The sequence below is a fragment of the Corvus hawaiiensis genome, chromosome 3 (genome assembly GCF_020740725.1).
Source record: "Corvus hawaiiensis isolate bCorHaw1 chromosome 3, bCorHaw1.pri.cur, whole genome shotgun sequence".
Taxonomy (NCBI): domain Eukaryota; kingdom Metazoa; phylum Chordata; class Aves; order Passeriformes; family Corvidae; genus Corvus; species Corvus hawaiiensis.
Window position 1 is genome coordinate 63,833,837 of NC_063215.1, and position 20,296 is coordinate 63,854,132.

The 20,296-nt window shown below is 40.7% G+C and overlaps 1 protein-coding gene across 5 annotated transcripts in view; it reads right to left on the reverse strand.

Annotated features, from left to right (window-relative positions):
* Nucleotides 1–20,296, reverse strand: part of PHACTR2 (phosphatase and actin regulator 2) — a 134,944-nt gene that overhangs the window by 39,147 nt on the left and 75,501 nt on the right. For 4 of the 5 annotated variants that reach the window (XM_048296928.1, XM_048296924.1, XM_048296927.1 and 1 more), the window contains exons 2-4: nt 10,735–10,902; nt 3,878–3,958; nt 898–1,056 (exon numbers count right to left, since the gene is read on the reverse strand). In XM_048296928.1, the coding sequence (XP_048152885.1) occupies nt 898–1,056; nt 3,878–3,958; nt 10,735–10,902 (408 nt within the window). The remainder of the gene's footprint in view (nt 1–897; nt 1,057–3,877; nt 3,959–10,734; nt 10,903–20,296) is intronic. The other variant, XM_048296925.1, reaches the window with a different exon arrangement.

The window sequence follows — 20,296 nt, forward strand, 5'->3', positions numbered from 1 at the left end:
GTTTAATAGAAGACATTGGAAAGGCTGTTCAGTCCTGCCTTCATGGCTTCAGCCAGCCATGAAGGTCTTGATCCTTTGTATCTTTGCTCTTTCTGGTAGGAAAATCCAGTAAATGAAATAGAACTTCAGAACACTTTTAGGCAGGGAAAAGAAGTAGTGCATTATTCAAGATGGTAGAGAAAGAAAATAAAATTGCTCCAAATCCTGTGATTCCACACTAATCTTTACATTTCCTTTATGAGCCAAACTCAGGTAGATCTGAGTAAAGGTAACAAAATTGAGATGGGTCCTGGGACTGCTAAATATTTAGCAGTATGTACTACAATTTGTCTATAGAAAACCCTTTAGTTATAAAGTGCATTTTCCATAAATGGCCTAGTTTCTGTTTGCAGTAGTGACACAGCCGCTTGAATGTTCCTGAAGAGCTGGACTGCAAGTGTTTAAGATTCCATGAAAACCAATTGGAATGAGTTGTTGAAGTCACTTTCAAAATGACAGATGGCTTTCAAGCAACTTAAACACTTTTGAACATTCAACCCACGAGCCACTTCTACAATGATATTGCAAGGTGATGCATATGCACTTAATATGTTCTTTCATAAGAGGAAAACCTGACACCAGAACTTGCCCATGGCTACAAGGAAAGGCTCACAGTGAATTTAGAAATTGAACCTCCCTGCACACATTGTTGTGCTCAGACCATGCTTCTCTTTATGACCTTACCATATGCACAAGAAAAGGCATGCCTGCCATGATGGAATACTGGTGTTTCACAAGTCTTCTCAGCAGGTTCTGCTGGCATCCTTGTGGCAGAACAGCATGTATAAGTGCTAGTGGAAGAACACGTTAATATTTAAAGTAGGCAAAAAACAATCTGTGAAGAATATGTTCATTTACCTTTCTGATCTTCCTTTTTTCCTTCTGATGCTGATGCTTTTTCTGATAAAGTGCCGTTATTTCCACTGGCTTTTACCACATTTTCTTCCTGTATCGTTTCTTCACCAATGGCTACGGTGTGTCCATTTGAAGTTTCAAAATTTACTGTTACATTGCCATCTGAAAGGAAAATTAAAAAGTTATTGCCTAGTTTAACTACTTACTTAGCACCTACTTACAACATACAGCATCCCTCTGCTTTCAAGCTTCTGTGGATGAAAAGCAGAAAGACTTACTAAACTCTGAAGCATCAGGCTGCAGATCTGCTCTGGAAAGTAATTCTGTAAAGAAACTCTGTAGGCTTTCATATTCTTTGGGTGGACACCTCCGCAGTAGCGGGCTTGGAAATTCATGTTGGTTTCCTTCTTCATGTCTGTAAATGAGCATCCTGTTCTCTTATCCCTGCATCTTGGTTTACACAGCAAAGAAATGTGTGCATGGGCCACAACAAAGCTGCAACATGTTCCAGTGTGTCCCAAAAATGAACAAGGAGGGGGCAGAGTTGCAGGACTAGTATGGTGCACTCCCAGTACATAAATCAGCCAAGAATTCTGACAGAAGTTCTCAGAATGTATGTGCCCATTTACTTAATAAAAATGTCACAAAGACATCATCCAGTCTTAAGAATCAAGGTGAAGTCTTCCTGTATCGCATATCATACCATTATTAAATTCTGCAAGTAAAATTCTTTCTCAGCTCTGATGATACTTTACTCACTTAGCCAGACTAGCTCAGCTCGAGAGTTTTTTTGATCCTGAAAAAAAACTTCTTTCTCTTCTCTATTTGTCTCTATATTCCTGAAAAGTGCCACTCTTGCTGCCTTACAGCTCTCTCTGTTCCATGCACTTTACAGGTGCTGTTGATTTTCTTCTCTGGTAACTTCTTTCTGCAGGATTCTCTTGCTGTCAATCCAAAATATAAACCAATATACATGGCATCTCTTTTGATTTCTCCCATTGATTCTTCACTAACTGTGGCAATTCTCTTCTTTCTGTGTGTTATTAGACCTGGATGTTTGGCACTTCCCTGGTTTCAACACAATCATGCAGCCTCTTTCCTACCACCTTGGGGGCTCCCACTAAGGTGACTGTTTCATTATTTTCCACACACTAACATCAACTTGATTTGTAAAAATTTCATTCTGCCTTCCTAACCTTATCTAATTTACTACAGCTGACACTTGCACTTACCTTACTGCAACATTCAGTTTCTTCAGCTTCTCTTCCAGAAGTCCTTAAATCGACTTTGTCCTCTCCACCTCCACATGTGACACTGCCACCTCTTATTCATGTCTTGCTTCTGCAAACACCTCCTGCCTCCAAGTGGCACTTACCACTTTTCACTTCATTCTTCTTCACTCCATGTGAAACACCGTCACTTCTTCACATTTCTTACCTCTCACATTTCAAGACTCCGTGTAATTTCCTCTTTTAGCTTTCATCTCCATAGCCATTCCTTCTAACTACCTTCACACTCCTAAACTGTCTTTCCTACCTCTCTATTTTTAGCACCTTCAAACCAACTCCATATTCTTTCAAAATGTCCTTAAAAATTACAATTTTCATCAAACATGAAGCAAAATATGATGGAGATAACTCAGACCAGACTGATACGGAAGGAAGAAGAGAAAATTGTTCATGTTTATATCCTTTTCTCACTTTCCTCAATCCCTGTAAGGAATCTAAAGTCCCATTCCCTTTTAAGGATGGAAGAGAGGATCAAGGACACTGATGAACAAAGTATTCACACTTTTATCATAAATGATAGTATTTATGTTCAGACTGTAACCAACCTGAGAAGTTAACACTTTTCATTAACTGTCCCAGCTGTAAATGCAATTTACAACTTTCAAAGGGACAAGGTCATGCAGGTCCCCAGTAAAGCACATGGCAAAACCCACAACAAACTCACAGATGGACAAACTGAGGTATGGAGAGTTTACATGTCTTGTTTTAAGACAATGACAGTGGCAGAGACAAGTGCAGAAGCCAGCTATGCTGAAAGTCATAGTCTGATAATTAGCCAAACTCTGTACGGACAAGTGACGTCACAAATCAACAAACAAGCCCTTTACTTCTAAATATCTATGTATATGATACAAACCATACACACTGATACTTTCCTGATTCTTCAGATCACACAGAAAAACACCATTTCTAGGAGAAAATTATTTTTGGAAAACATGGAGTTCTTAGGCTCCTTGATAAAATGACCAATGGTTTGATTTTAAGCTACACAAAACTATTTTTCTCACGTGACTTTTATTTGATCTAGATTTATAGAAGATAAAGAATATTAGAGAGAATACCACTAGAAACATAACTGGATGTGGCGTAGAGGTATTAACCTTGGCTTACTCAGGCTTTTCAAAATGCAAATTCTGACTAATGCCAGTTACTAAACCTTAGAGCATTTTGAAACAAGTGATTTCTTCCCTACAGCTTTATGCTGGTGCCATTTGTGATTGTGGCCTATGTGATAGCGGTGGGATCCATATGATCCCAGCACTGGTACTTTTTGATACCTGAAATGGATTATGTTGATTTTTCTGGGTTCCAAAGTCCCTAATTTTTCAGCCAAAATTTCTCATTTTATACTCTAGCAGCTTTAGACAGCAGATCTTGACTCAAAAATAGATTCATCACTAATTCAAAAAAATTCTGGCAAACAGTAAGTAGGAGCCACAGTTGTCACATTATTTACAGGGAGCATTAAAATACTTCAGGATATGACCAGAAGTCATCTGAGGCACCTATGGCAGAAGCAGTTACAGACCACAAATCTCTTGACTCAACTTCATTTGTAAACTGGCCCAAATTACCTCTCACACTTCTCAGATTGTCTCCTCATACCTATTTATACTACATGGAAACAATGCAACAGTGGCTTTATCATACATGTTTAGTACTTAGTAGCTAAATTCTAGTTAATGTGTTATCACCTTGCTCAGGCATTTCCTTCAGCACTCCCCTTCTTATCAGCTCCTCTCTGCTTTGTCTTGTCGAAATCTTCCTTTCCAACACTAAAGAAAAAGCACAGTTAAGAATAGATTTATTCTCATACTGCTGATGCTTGTGAAAAAACGTAGAGAACGATTTTTATTTTGTAGAAAGAGAAATCTTTTTTACTCTGATTCTGCAGGAGAAGTGGTCTGGGTTTTCATGGACAGTCTCTGAAAATATTGTCCTGCAACTTCAGGCACAGAAGGTGGGGACTCATATGACCCAATATGCTGAGCAAGTCTCCTTGAGGCTTCTTTTATTGTCAATGGAAAAAGGTACTTTCAGGGTGAAATTGAATTGATCCTAGCACAGGCATTTAACATGTAAAGATACCTCTTTCCCACTAACTAGACTGATTAGCTCAGCTGGAGATACCTCCATCTGATTTGTTGAGGTTTTGAGTAGGGAGAGACAAATCCTGCTCATAGCAAGCAACTCATGGAGTAGCCTTTGGGACGTGCAGACTGTTTAAAGGAAAAAAACCCAACAACAACAAAAACAACCTTTGACAGAAGCCAGAAAGTTGTGTTCTAAAAGGAAGTAACATCCTCATTGATCGATGCTGGTTGGCTTTCATGGAAAAAAATGCACCCTCCTGGGTTTAGGTTAAAAAAAAAGCAGCATACACAAAAGCCCCAAGACTGTGACACAAAGCATTCTAATTATTATATTTATTTCCCATGGGAAAAGTGTTGAATTGTTTTATAGGGAAAAGCATTTACAGATGCCAAAACAGAATAGCTCCACACTGCATCCCATCCCCAAACCAATGCAGTGATCTGGGAGATTATTGTAATGATCTATGGGACCATGGTGCCTAATGTCCACAAAATGTGGGCATCACTTGTAAAATCCCGTCTCTCCTGTTAGGAAAAGGTAGTCTCCCATCCTGATTCTGTTTACATATGGACATCAAAATCCATGTAATGTTTGGACCTCAAGCTGAGGGCATGTGGTGAAGCTTCAGCTGTGCTGGACTTCATCCTCTTAATGCTTTGGGATAGGGCTATTTGTCTCATCAACTAATTCAAACACTCTCTAGGGTCAGTCCAATTGCTGTATGCAGATTGATAATACCTCTTGCAGTGTTTAATTTCACTTGTGCCTGCCCAGTTGGAGTGACTCAGCCACAGAGCGAAGTGACAGGCTCCTATGAAGGCACAGAGAGAGGCAGTTTGGCTCTTCTGAGAAAGCTGCCCTTCATGCATAGCAAAACACCTTTCCCAGCAGCAGGTAGTCTCCATCAGGGAAGGGGATGGTTGAACAGAATGGAAGAATTTGGGTTTCAGCTGGAAGGGACCTTAAACTACCTCATTCCAACCCCTCTGCCATGGATAGGGACACCATCCACTAACCCAGGTTTCTTAAAGACCCATCCAATCTGCTCTTGAATGCCTACAGGGATGGGGCATCCACAAAAACTCTGGGCCACGTGTTCAGTGCCTCACCACCCTCAAAGAATTTATTCCTAACATCTAATCTAAACCTGCCCTCTTCCAGTTTAAAGCCACTTTCCCTTGTTCTGTCATTACACGCTCTTGTAAAAAGTCCCTCAGATTCTGTACTTCTCAGATGTACAGTACCAGGTTTATTTTTCACACTGCAAAGTGCAGGGATTCAGCAACTGCTCAACATGGCATGCATTTCCCCATCAAAATAGCACCAACTCCTGGCAGAACAGCTGGAGGCAGTAAACATTTTGACCAGTCCAGTTTAAGCTACTCATGCCTGTGAGATCAAGAGTTCACAAATGCAAACACTACTGGCTCAAAAACATGTAAGTTGGCATTAGGTCTGTGTCTATATACTCAGGTACTTTGTGGGATCTGTCCATTAAAGGTCAAACCTCTGCAGCATTCAAATCACATTTGACAACATAAAGGAGCCCATGAGTGTGGCTGCAGACCCTCAACATCAGCCAGCCTCCTTGGGGAGAGTGTGGTAGCCTGAACTCTGATCAAGGGAGACTGCCTTGGGTCCCAAGCCTAAATTACTCACAAGCTCTTCCAGTTGGTCCCCTATATTTTTTAAAGTATGTGCCTTGCAACTGTGTGTCACACATTGGCACAGGGAGTGCGCCCTAGGCTTGCAAAGAGTTTTTCATGTAGGGGAACACTCAGTCCCACAAAGACTCTTTTAAAAGAGATGGAGGGTCATGGAGACAGAGGACTACGTGGGCAAGCATGGATGGAGTGTCTTGGTCTTTCTAGAAAGCAGGTGCATTCGTAAGCAAGGTGTAATCTCCTTTTACACAGCCCTGAAAGATGAACACCTTACGCACACACTTTATACTTGTTTTGTTGCTGGCAATATAAATATTATTTTTTACTATTTTGGCATTACAAATATTATTTAATTCCCACTCTTTTGTCTCTGCTTCCTTTTTACATTTGTTTTCTTGGGGACAGTGAAATGAGATGATCTCTTACATACCTGTGGGACAATCCAATGCCACTTGAAAACAATAATGCCTTTTCCATCAAGTTTAAGAACATTGAGTCAGACCTCCCCCCATCAATGTCCCTCTCTAGTTTTCAGGATGATATATTTTTTCAGTTCTACAACATTGAATTAACAACTGTATTGAATTAATTATCATGGGAAATGCCAATTGTCATTAAAATACATGAACCCCTTACACTTCTACTAAAAACCTCAAAGCATTTTATAAATTACACAGGTTTCATAACATCCCTGAGACATAACTATCTCCTTTTCACAGATTAGAATTTGTGAACAGATAAGAAGCTTAAGCCCCAGTCCTCCATATTCTAAAATGCTAGCCCTGAGTGGTGTTTTTCTTTAAACTGATTAAGCTCAATTAATTCAGCTTGAAAAGATAATTTATTTAAAATATTATTTGGCCCATGGAAAGAACATTAGAAATCAAGCTAGTATTCACTACTAGTATCATAGTTTTAATTCCTACAAAGAAAAAGGAAGAATCTTAATTTAAATTAAAGTGGCAAAAATATGTCACCTTGTATGAGAGGAAGAGTAGCCTGTCAACTTAGGAACTTTTACTAGGTGCTGTTTAGTCAGTGTGGACTCATCATAATAATTTATGGTTTATTGCAGACTTTAGATTATGCAATATATTTCACATTTACACAGTCAAGTATTTTGTGCCACCTAGTCATGCAGCACCATCATTCAAACATCTCCTGACTTCTGAATACTTGACTTTGTAACTATCATTTTAGGAGACCTTACTGAAACATAACAGTAGTCAAAAGTAATTGGCTTAGCTGACTGGTTTGAGACTCTTAACTTGACTGTGCAATTAGGCTGAGTGACCAGTTGATGCTATCAGTACAAATCTTTTCTGCAATATGTGTATATGGTAATGTATATATCTATATATGTGAATATATATATCTCAACATGCCTGTCATATATATATATAGATATATATGTGTGTATATAAAGGTGTGAATATACATAAAATTTCAGCATGAACACCAAAACACTCTCTATAACTTTAAGCAATGATATAGTGGAAAGAACAATTTCTCCATCTGTGTATATGTATTGAGGTTGATTACAAAGTGATCAATCCTGAGGGTAACTAGTTATGAGTCTTTGCCTACTGAAGAAGGCTGAGGTGAGGCAGGCAGGCAGTCTCCAGTCTCATGCTCCTGAAGAATCAGAAAATGCCAGGTCAAAATCCTTCCCCTGCTGCAGTCAAAAGCAGAGCTTGCTCTGACTTCAGGTGTAACCATCAGAAAGGATGTGAATTTATTGTATCCTATGGAGCTCTCATTTACTCAAGTAAATCTTACTCCCCTTCACAAACATTTGCTTTTTTGCCCAATACAAATAATAGTAACACTAATAATGGGAATAGTTTACCTCAACAAGCAGCTTCTCTCTCTCTCTCTCCTTCCCCTCAAAAGAGACTGCTTAGTGATGCTCAGCAGCTGCAAACCTCAGGCAGTCTTAAAACCCATTCTCTGACTTGAAGTGAGATTCTGGATATTCTCTAGTATTTAGTTTTGTTCTTCTAAGAGAAGCTTGAGAGAATTCAGATTATTAATTTTTCTCTGACCTAGTAAGAGCTAAAATTGCCCTCTGGTCCCTCTTTGTATATACTTTTGCAGTGAAGCTTTGAAGTGGCAACTACTTTGTGCCAAGACACAAACTGCTGCCTTTTCCTTCGCAGCAAAACATTGCAGAGGAGAGAAACCCTTGAGATTATGCCATTTCATGTTTGTTTTTACTTGCTTTTGAAAGTCCTCTAGCCAAATAGCATACAGCCAGTGCCCAAAGAATAGACTTTCCAAGACAGAGCGTGGAAAATATGTTGCTAAAGGAAAAAATTCCAACCATCATTCCCACATCGGCACAGATACTGACATCTAAACATCCATCCTTTTTTGATGTTTGTGGTATTTGCTGTTTATGAACATCTTCCAGTTGCTCCTAAGACAAAAAGCACTCCATGGTACATGTCCTAGCAAGGCCATAGCAAGAACCTGTCTCAAAAAGCCTATTGAAAACCCAGAGGAAGCAGAGAGAGTTCCTTCCAAGAGCTCACATTCTGTCTTAGAAGAAACCCTGTCTTCAGCTGCACGTGGATTTACCACGTTGTAGCCCTGTTAAGAGAACTGGCAATAAATGAGGATGGTCATGCTCTCCCCACGGTCCCAGGCCAGGAAATGGGCTTCCTGCATGTAAAGGGCAGGCACACACACAGCCCCCACTTGGTAATGTACATACATCTCTGATTGAGTAGTGTGAGGAAAAGGATATCCTGTAGGATTTTTATTTTGAATGGATGTCTTCCCATTTCCTTCTCAAATTAGATAAGCAAGTTTCTTCTGCTGTGTCAGTAAGTGAGCAACAAGGGGCAACTTGCCACGTAAATGCATCTTCTCAGTCTCCACTGGTCCTGGGTCTATTTCCTCAAGAAATACAGGGAATACTATTTTTATTCATCCCTGAAATTACCATCTAAGGCAGGATGAATGCAATTCAAACGACTTCTCAATTCAAATTCCAGCCTCACATGAGGCACATACACAAACATAAGTGATCCCATGCACAGTTTAAAAGCAAATGAGTATCTTGAGGGACCACAACATCATAAACAGACCAGGAAATTAAGTAGACGTGAGTATCTAAGGAGGCACTTTTGAAAATGTTGACCTTAATTTCTTTAGGCTTAATTTCCTCCTTTTTTAAAAGAAATACGATCACATGCTTTGCCTTGGTATTATAAGAATTGATGTGTCATGCTTGTAAGACTGGATTCAGGCCCTCGAAAGATAGTACAATGCAAGAAATACTACATTTAACAGGAATTTACCAGATATTCATTTAAAAAAAAATAACTGAAAAACAATACATGTGTTGTTATTTAATGGCATAACAATTTATGCTAATAAATGCTAATAGGCTGTGAAAGTTTAGAAAATCTCTGTATACACAGCTTATGAATGGTCATTCCTCTGAAGAAGTCATTGCATATAAAATCACATACCTGTCCAGGAGAAGTTGCAGAACATTCAGGAGTCTTTAACAAGAAATAACTTTGCTTTAGCAATATGATAAAAGTACTGGGAAGACTGAAGGAAATAGGAAGCAATGAAGGAGATATCAGACTGAGGGGATTTTTTTTGATTGCAGTAGTAGAAGGAATTGTGCGAGAGTTATTGCAGGTTATGTGGCAAAATGAACAAAATAAAAGGAAAAAATGAGAGACAGAAGGATTTGAAGATCTCAGAAATCTGCTTAAAACTTCAGCTGGCATCTGGAGCAATGAAGATACTGGAGAAGACGGTTTCTTTTTTGCCTTTTGTGTAAATAAAGTTTGTTCTAGAAGTTTCACTGTCAAACCATAGAGCTCCTTGCTGTAACTGTCAGGGGTTGCTATGGGTTTAAATGTCAAGCAGTGTACTTCTAAGAGTTCAGGAGAGCAGACTGATAATTCTTTAGGAGACTAGTGTTGGTTTTACTGCCTACAGTCTTGAAAGACAGTAGACAGAGGGCTTGCGCTGTGGCAATGAGCTCACAGAAGCTCACTGGACTCTAATTAGATTCAAGTTTAGGAAACCACAACATCAAATGTTTGAATCCCAAACCAGAAATTTGGGATTTTTGTAGATAAAGTCTGGCTAGAGCAGTGACACAAAGACACACACACATATATGCAGGGTGGCATTCAGTTTCCTAAATGTGGATGTCTACAGCCACTTCAGATGCCCTAGGTTTTTGGAGATGGTATCAAACCTTCTGGGGGAGCAGCAAGGACACCCCAGAGCATCTCAAGTGGCCCCAAACAACTATGTTTGGTTAACTAAATCCCAGCCTTCAACTCTTTTTCAGACAGAATATAATTCAATCGCAGCATTTTATTTCAGACCATCCTTCCAGCCTTGTCAGTGGGGAAGTGAAGGGGCAGAGCAGCCTCTATGAAGGCAGGGGTTGCAGAGCTGATCCTCGTTCTTCTGCTGGGCACGGCTACATCGGCTTCTCCCCCAAACTTCTGTCCCCATGAAGGCAAGGTTTGTTTCATAATCCAAGTCACTGACTGTCAGGAGGACAGAGAGATTTTCCAATATATTTGAGGATATGTATAGTCAACAAATCTGCTGTGTATTTTTGGTGAGAGATTCAAGACAGAAGCTGAACAAGGTTAGGTTTTTCCTTGCCAAGGATCAAACTTTTTGCCTATACATCAAATACCATGCTAAATAATCCCTGCCATCTAACAAATTCAGAGCTTTTCAAATATTACCCTGCAAAACCATCACAGTGTTTCCTACTATTTGCCACCAAAGGGTCACAGACATACCTGCTGATGTTTCTCTGAATTTGTCACTGGTCTTCTTCTTCCGCCATTTCCAAGGTTTAAAGATCTTGCCAATGTTGGAGAGTTTGCCCTTCCTCTTGAAGGGGGGAGTTTGGGACCCTGGGGCTGGTCCATCTGAGTTAGCAATTGAAGCCTTGTCCAAACCATCAACTGTATAAAGAAAAGAAGTAAAAATAACTGAAGGATGGAAAACAAAATAGTACCCCAACAGCTAAACTCCTCCACTATCAGATGGCAGCAGGCTGTGTGTGCATCCACGTGCATTTTTCCTGTTTCATGAGGCAGCCCTGGGCTTCACTGTTTCTCAGCACTTCATCTGCAGCTGTCCACAACTTGCTTCTCATAATGCTCCTCTGGCATATTTGCACAGTCCGGTGGTTTGCCATTGCTACAGGAGAATTTCTTTCAGCCATATGTTTGGATGACTTTTTCCTTATCCTTGGTAAAGTTGAATGACTAGCTATCATCACATAGAAAACAAAACCCTTGCAATGTGAAAACATTAGCTATTTCTTTTGGGTAAAATTAACCCTTTCTTAAACAAACTCTAAAGGTCACTGTTCTGGCAGTGGAATGGGAACAGGTCTGTTTGATATTCCTGGTAATCAGTCCTTCACAGCACAGCCTGCCATGAGTCAGGCTTCTTATTAGCAAAGCATATTTAACAAACTTTTGAACTGGAGCCAAAATTTAAAGAAGGATTTCTTTTCTTTTCTGCAAAAACATATTGAATGATATGAAAACCAATATTTAGCATCAATGACCAAACTTTGAGTTTTGTGAACCAAATTAAGACTCATCCCACAACATGCTGTAGGATACAGTTAAAATAAGCTACCCTGAGAAATCTACTATTATTCATTTCTATTTAAGAATTAAGGTTTCTTAAGGCCTTGCATTTGTAGTCCTGCAAACACTTCCAATGTGCTGAATTTTACTCATATGAGCAATGAAGTAACTGCAATTACTTAGAGACACAAAATTAATCATGGTCGTAACTGTTTGTGGCATATAGACTCTGCAATTGCTTTCATTCATCTAAACATTCTAATTATAACCAATTCAGAACAGAGTTGATGCCACTCTGAACAGTATTAATGATAATCATAGATCATTAAATCAGAAATGCTATTCAAAGAAAGAAATATCCATGTCCCCATTTTACAGATCAAAAATATGAGGCACAGTATTGTTAAGTGGTTAATTTTATGTTTGCCAAATGGCTTCCTGAATCCTGGTCTTGTGTCCTAGCTGCTAAAAAGATTCAGGCACATAACATCATGGTGCAATCTTATTATTCTGTTTCTCAGACAAATGGCATTTAATGAGTCCTATATTTGCCCTAGGCTTTAGATTGATCCAGGATGCTAAAAAAACCCAAAACTTTTCTGTGAGAAAGCTGATATAATGCAAACAGAATCCTAGAAACTTTGTTTCCAATTATTTGAAATAAAGTACTGTGAAGAAAGATTCATTGTATAACTTCATTGAAGTCTATGAAGTTAAAACTAGAGATAAATTGGTATGAAAATGATAGCATTTAAACAAAGAAATCTGAGCAAGTTATGCCATAAAATTCAAGATATTCTGTATTGCCTGAGAGACAGAAAACTTCTCCAGGATAAATCACGGTTATTCAGATGCAACAGAGTTTAAAGCTTTTATTTGTTTGCTTTGGGTATTTTCTGGTCCATAACATGGAGATAAGATGGCATGCAAATGGACTTTAAATGTAAAAAGCAAAGATTTTGGAAAGGACTTGGCTATGTCTACCCCTTGCAGGAGTACAAAATCCCAACTTCCTCACCTGTGTGCCCTAGAGAAAAAGGTGAACCTTAAAGAGATTTAAAATGAGACTCCCTTGAAATGAAGCAGCTACCCCCCAACACACCTTAAGAAGCCAGGTGTGAGCTGGGGCATGAGAAGATCACCAAAGGTAGCAAGCAGCTCTGCAGAGAGGCATAGAGAAGCAGAAAGAGCCCTTCAGGTGTGTCTAGCCTGAAATTAGGATTTGCACTTTTGTCTGGGCTTACAGGCACTGCCTATGGAGTGCAGTTCCCTATGGAATACAGAAGCCTCTGCTGGAAACTGTGGATCTAAGGGAGAATTACATTTACTTGGAAGGTACTTAAAAAGACAAGAGAGCAAAATTTATCTTTGGAATTCCATCTGACATAAGAAGGAATGAGGGCCACATTTTGCAGCCAGGAAAAGCCAGGTAAGAGGTAAGGAAAACACCACCAGGAGGTGGGTAGTGCAGCACTGGAACAGGTCCTGGGAGGCTTTGAAGGCTCAGCCAGACAAACCTCCAAAGCTCCTTCTGGGGCTGACCTCACCTACTGTCAGGAATAGTCCTGCTCTGAGTAACCTCCTGAGTCCCTCCCAGCTGAGATTCCCATGGTGCTAGGGGATGCAGAAACACATGGTTTCTCTGGGAAATCAGCGCTAGCAAATCCAAGTGAAGTGGGGAAGAGAAGAGACCAGGATCTGCTGGCTGTAGAGTTCTGTCCTGGGACAAGAGCCAAGCATTATCTCACTGGCAGAAGCTGTCTCTCAGTTTGGTGGAGTGAGAGGCTACCCACCCTTGAGGCAGCAGGACAAAACCCATGTTCTTGTCCCCAGTGGCTCAGAAAGGCTGGGCTACTGGTGTGAAGAGCCTGCATCCTGGTGATAGACAGCGTGGTCTTATAAAGAGTAGAACACCAATCTTTTCAAATCCTCCTGAATCATGGAGTCCAATATATTGCAGAAGACCCCGTCCACAAAAAACTCATCTAGATTTTTTCATCCTGTGCCTACCAGCAGAAATGGAAGAGAATTAGGGCTCCAATAGCTCCCCACAGAGAAATACTGATTTGCATCAGTCCCTGTTCTGCCCTCTGCTGAAAACTTGTAACTCCAAAATAATGATAGTCATCCTAGCTTCAGAAATCTGTCTGTTTCAGTAGAGCTAAAACTTGAAATTCATGGACAATAATTCTATTTAGGAAGATGGAATCTTTTGAAAACAGATGTCAGCAGTAATTCCTTCTGACAATAAAAGAAGAGTTGATTTATCTAGTGAGTTCAACAAGTGTTCATAATTGGGAATTTACTAATCCATGGACCTTGTACCAATTCCCTCATTTGAAATATGTAACTGAAAAGAAGGAACAAGCATAGCCAGATATCACAGACTAACTTTAGAAATAATCTAAGATAAAGTAATATGTCTACATAAAGGAACTTATTTATATTCAAAAGCATATATATTATGTGTATACATACATATTCACAAGCTAGCACATTTTACCAATTAATAAACTATTTAGAAAAACCCCCATGATTTCAGCAATGATATTTCAGAGCATTTATGGAAAGATCTTTACAAAAGTTATTACTCCTTTTCTTTGAAACACTCCACAGGAAACTGATGCTTTAGATGTACACTATTTGCTTTTTAGGTCATGTACTACTTAAGAATAAAGCACTGTGGTTTTCACCTCAGTGAACTTACCTACCTTCTATTAATCATTATGAACATTATATATATTCACTGAGGGGAAAAGAAACATCTTAGCTTTCTGAGGTTTAGAGGAGCTTGCTGACTTGTGTTATTTTTTTCTTTGGTGTCTTGAAGTCCTGCCTTCTTCCCACCATCTTCAAAAATCCAGTGAGTCACTTCATTGCCTTCAAAAAACATTAATAATAAGTTTGACACTAGGACTTTTGGCCATAGTACCTGCATAGTTTACGTTATCATATTCCAGTCCTTTGCCCTAGGTGAAGATTTTCCAGCTGTGGGATCAGCTGGGTACGCAAGAAGGACAACAAGTGAGGACATGAATCCTGCATGTCGATGTCACATAACGAGGAGATCTTGCTGCAAGAGGCCAACAACAAGGCTAGGGGAGACACTGCAAAGCCAAATTGTGCCACATGGGGTGTGAATTAGATGAAAGGTACAAAAAGGACAGCCTCTCCTCAAGCTTGTGAGCAGCCAGAGAAGATTAGATCAGTCTGTAGATGACCCTGACTTTCCTATAAATGCTTAGAGATGGAAATGCTTGAACATGTCTTATCCCAGGAAGGCTGCTTGAAAGAAGCAGCACTGATCTCTGTAGCTGCCAAGGAAACGCTTTACTGCTGTGCATGATCTCCAGAGATGCTGTGTGGCCAAGGCAGGCGTGTGAACTCATCACAGTTTTCCCAGGGCATGGTACACTTCAACACTAAGACGTCAGCACTGGCACACACTAACACTTTCTGCAGATAAGAACTTACAACTAACTTTATAAAAGCAAAATGCAACAAAAGAATGATCCATCAGATCCTTTCAAGCAAGTCTAATATCAATTTCTGTGAAGCAAACAGCTGTGTTTCTTCTGGTTCCAGGCCTTTTGATCTGGAATGCAGCAAGACCATTTCTTAAAAACTTTTGACTTAAAGAAATTCATGATCAAAAAAAAAAAGAGGACTATATTTATGATATTAAATGTTCTGTATTTTTACTTCTGTGTATTTTTCTCTTGGCAGTGAAAATAAAAAGCCAGTAGAAGAACCTAACCTGCACTCCCCTCACCAGCACCCTTCTACACAACTGATCCAATCTAATCCTGCTGGAGCACTGGTATATACATTTAAGGGTTTCTTCCTCACATCAGGGCTGTTAAGCACAAGATGGTACCACCAGAGCATCAAGTTCTCTTCTTTCCCCACCGTGCTGCACCTTTCATGCTGCAATCCCTTCTCCCACCCACATCAGCCAAGGCTCACCCACCTGCACTGCAACTCTGCTCTGGATCCTTGTCATATAACAAGGTTAAGAGTGGCAAGATGAAGGAAAAGTCCTCCTCCTATTGCTGGACAACACAACCAAGAGGGAAAAAGGCACAGAATCAAGTGCTCCACTGATATCAAGGCACTAAGGTAGCACTGGTGCCTAATACTTTCACTAGCAATAGTTCTCTTGCAGTATTGCCATGATATCACCACATCACTCTTAAAGCATGTGAGGAAAACTTTTTCATCCTATCAGAGTACAGGTGACTCAGGGTATTGCCATATCTAACCATGAATGAGTTGAGAAATGCAGCAGAAGATGCCTTGGCCCCAGTTCAGATTTACCTTGCATATGGATTTGGATACAATTTCTGTGCTTAATAACTACCAGTTAGCTAGAACAGTTATTTTTTTTCTCTTCCTCTCACTGCGCCCTGCTGCCTTGGAGGGATGTGCTGCAAAAGTCATCTTGGTTTATTGAGACCTCAGAACCTCTTCTGACAACAATATGATTTTCTATACCACCTTGCCAGAGGGCACAGAATTGGAAATCATGGTTTTTATGCCAGCAGAATGAACATGTTTTTGCAGCTGCCTATTATCCCCAATTGCCAGTAAGTCATCAACTTGCTAGAGTATAAGCTCCTTATTCCTTGAGCTTACTGGCAAATTTCAAGACACTGCATGGTAAAAGGTTTGACGTAGTCATTAAAAATCAGAAGTCATTTGGACACTATAAATGTTATTTTCAATAAGTATCTCAAATTATTATTTTTCCTGACCTGAACCAGATGGAAAAATGGTTTTTTTTCCCCTCACATTTTTGTTTTGTGGGGTTTTTGTTGTTGTTGTTTCATTTTTTGTTGTTTTGGGGTTTTTTTTAATCTACTTGGAAGGGAAAAATGTAGCTAATCCCTGGTGGATAAACTGGCAAATGGGAGAGATATAATCTACCTCCAGGCAGCACAATGAATTGGCATCTGCATGCTTTTGCCTTGCCATACATCTGGAGTTTAACTTTGGAGAAACTCTGTCATGAGCTAATTGACTTGACTGTGTTTTAATTAAATGAAAGGAAAAAGCTGAAGTTCAAATGTAGGCAGTAGAGTGGTAGTTTCCATATGGAACTGCCAATATTGCCAAATGTTAATTGGACCTCCTGCTGGCAATGAGCTAAACAGGCTGGGTAGCGGCTACTTCATAGGGATGCTGGCTGCTGTTCCGAAACAGCCAAAGGGAATCCTCCTAGGATAACCACAGCAGGAACAGAGATGACTGCCTGAATACCACCAAGTTTCTGCAAGGACACACACACAAATGCCTTTGGGGTTGTTGGAATCACACTTAGATCAGCAGTATCAAAGTCCAGAAAGGGCTTCAAATATGAACCCTGCAACTCCCACTACTCCACAAGGAAAGTGGTGCCTTGCTGCAGAAAGTCAAACACTGCAAGAGTGGAAATTCAGCTCAAAAGGCCATATTCTCTTCTGCCTGTGATGAGCCCCTACCAAAGCTCTGCAAAAAGCACAGGTACTGCTACACAGGTACTTCACAGGAAAAGAGGGAAGCCTGTGCTTCCCTGGAAGCCATAGCATGGATGCTCAGGGCTCCACATTTCAGACAAAGAGCCATGTGGCTCAGAGGGATGCTCAGCCACACTGTTCTCCTCTACAGTGTGCAGAGAAGGAATATGACCAGAATTATAAACGATGTATTTGTTCTAGTTCTCACTTTCTTACCTGTATACCTGGGATTAACTGGCTGAGGGCCTGGAAAAGCTTATTTAGCTCTCTCTCTCTTAGGTAGGATGCCCTAGTCCTACAAGACACTGATCCCCAGCAAGCAAGGAGGGGACCTGACCTTGGCTTCCTACTAATTACACAAGACAGGACATAAACAGGACATAAAACAGGGTTAACTTTAGGTCTTGAGATGTGCTTGCTGCATCACTGGGGTAAAGCACAAAAAAGTGTTGCTTTTTTTTTTCCTGGTCACAAAACCACCTCAACTTAAGTGCTGTTGGTTGGCTTGTCAGGTTACAGGCTATCACATTAGTTACCACAAATTGTCTCTTGCTCGTGCATCCCAAATGTGGATAACATACTTGTAACATCCAGCTTCAGTGTTACTTCACAGTATAGTTTTCATTCCCACTGGGTTAATTCTACAGAAAAAAGGCAAAGTTATGATTGTAGGGCACTCTGTAGAGACACTGGAAATACCACAGGCAACACAGCTAGCCAGGGCTACCCAGCCTCACAAAATTACACTTCCCATGCAGGAAACCTCATGGTTCAGAGCTCATCTGCTCCATCTACACTGGCATCTGAGCTGGGTGTGTTCAACAGTGCATTGAGCACTGCAGTCAGAACTCTACAATCACACCACCTCTCTTCTCAACTGTTTCTTATGTCAAAACACATCAGGGATTCTCTTAAGGTCTGGAAAAAAATAAAGATCTGACCTATGCTTGCAATATGCTCACAAACATGTGTTTGTAAATTAATTATTTACATGTTGGCAACATGCAGTCCTTATTAGAACAGCTACACAACTTCTTCCTCCTCTTCAATAAACTGTTTAACTTCCATACTTCCAGCTTCCTGGAGAAGGAGCAAGCAAATGCTCAGCCATCCTGTTACACAGGTTTGAAAGCAATCTGGCCGAAAATCTTCTTGCTACCTCCTCTCTCACCCTGGACATGGCTCCAGCCAGAAGGAAAGGGATCATAGCTTTAATGCAGGCTTCTTATTCTTTTTTCCTCAACCTCAATACTTGAGAAAATAGCAACAAATGGAAAGTTTCCAGACAGTTACATTTTCCAGATATATGAAACATCATATCAAAGGTCAAAGCAACTCCTCCACAAAAACAGGGGAAAAAAATCCAGGCACAATAACAGAGATGTGGGAGGACAGAAAAAACAACTGAAAGCAGTGTACATAAAAGAGCAACCAAACTACTTTGAACAACTGAGCTGTTAATTGAAAATTAATGCTGCTTGTGTCTGAATATTACGGGATAACTCTCCTTGGAGTATGACAGTATATATTTCTATTTATAGTTTACATATTTTTTGGATAATTTTGTAATTTTACCTAAAAGTAAGCTGCATGTACTCATCTTATTAAATTCTATATTGATATATTTAAAATATCACATCTGAAAACCAGAACTGCAAAACTGGAAATACTTCCTCACTGACTTTTCTTGGCATAGCCTTAATCTGGGGGAAAAAAATAACTATATTAAGTTTACAACAAATCTTTTTAGCTGCAGGCAAATGGTAAATCTCCCCAGCAGATATTGGCTAGAAGTGTGAGAATAAACTGAAGCACATGCCCCCTCTCCTGTGTGGTGATGAAGAAGACTTAAAAGAAACTACCTTTGCAGTAGTTAATAGGCGTGTTATAGTGATGCTGAGATAAAACTGGGTGAGGAGTGTCACAGGGAAGCCTTTGGCCCTGGTTTCCACTTCTGCAGCTAGCAGCAAGTTACTCTCCATCTGCCCCAAACAGACCAGGAGCCCCTGGATCTCTGGTTTGAGCAGCAGCAGCACCTGCTGAGGCAAGGGAAGGTGGGGGAGGATCCCCAGTGCTGGCTCACTGACAGGAAAGATGAGGCAATAGGTATGCCTTGTCACTGCCCTACTGGAATATCCCACCCCTGGCATTTCCAGAAACCTGACAAGATGAGAAACAGTCCACAGGAATCTGGGAAGAAGAAACATGAAGGATGCAAGGCAAAGGCAAAGATTGTTATCTGGTGCAAAGTCTGCCAAGCATCCCCTCTACCACCAGGCTGGTCACTCCTGGGCAGGTCTAGATGGTTATCTAGGACTCTCTCAGGACCCTGTTTGCCTTCAGAGAGTGAACCAGCACACTCTCAGATGGCTCTAGCTACTCGCTGTCCACTCTGAGTCAAAAAACCTAGCAGAACAGTCAAAGCATGGCCAGACTTACTCTGCCTGCTTATAGCTCAGCTCCTCTCCTCTCCCCTCCATCCCTAAGCAAGCCTGAGGTTGTTACAGATCTCAGCTGCCTGGGTTCCTCTGGAGGTTGTATATGATCCCAAAGGAGGGCTTTACTCTGCTAACAGCTCACCTGCTCTGCATCACTGGCTAAAGAACTCAGCTGCTGATGCCTTTCAGCCATGCCTCCGATATACCTGGAAAGACAGAGGCATTTCCCTGCAGATCTCTGGCTGTGTCCCCAGAAGCCATCACCACTGAAAGCGGAGTAGCATCCTTACAGAGATGCTGCTCACACAAGTGGGCTTCCAGTCATCTCAGCCCGTGTTTTTGCACCACCACAACAGACACCTTAGCTGAACCACCAACCATGCTGGTGACCATTTGTAAGGCTGCACGTTATCACTGCACTGAGACAAAAGAAAAATAGCCTTTTGTCTGGGCTTCTAAAACTGAGTCAGCTCCTACAGTGGAGCTGGAGTGTGTACCACTGAGCTGGGGCAGGAACAGAACAGGGGTAAAGGAGAGAAAAGTCTGTGAAGAGAAGGAAGACTTCTGCCAGGAAGTGATCACCTGAGCTCACTGCCAGCAGGTGAGAGAGATGCTCTGATGCCTTTAACACATCCAGTGCTGAAGCAATGACCACCTGAAGTGCTGACATCATCAGCTGTCTTCCTTTTCAGCGTGAAAAAGGTGGGGAACCCACTCCAACTCATTCCAGACCATCCAGTGCCCTTGCCAAACACAGTTCTGTATGAATATTACACGTGTTTTCCCCTTTATTATTACTAACTTTAACCAAATCTTTCACAA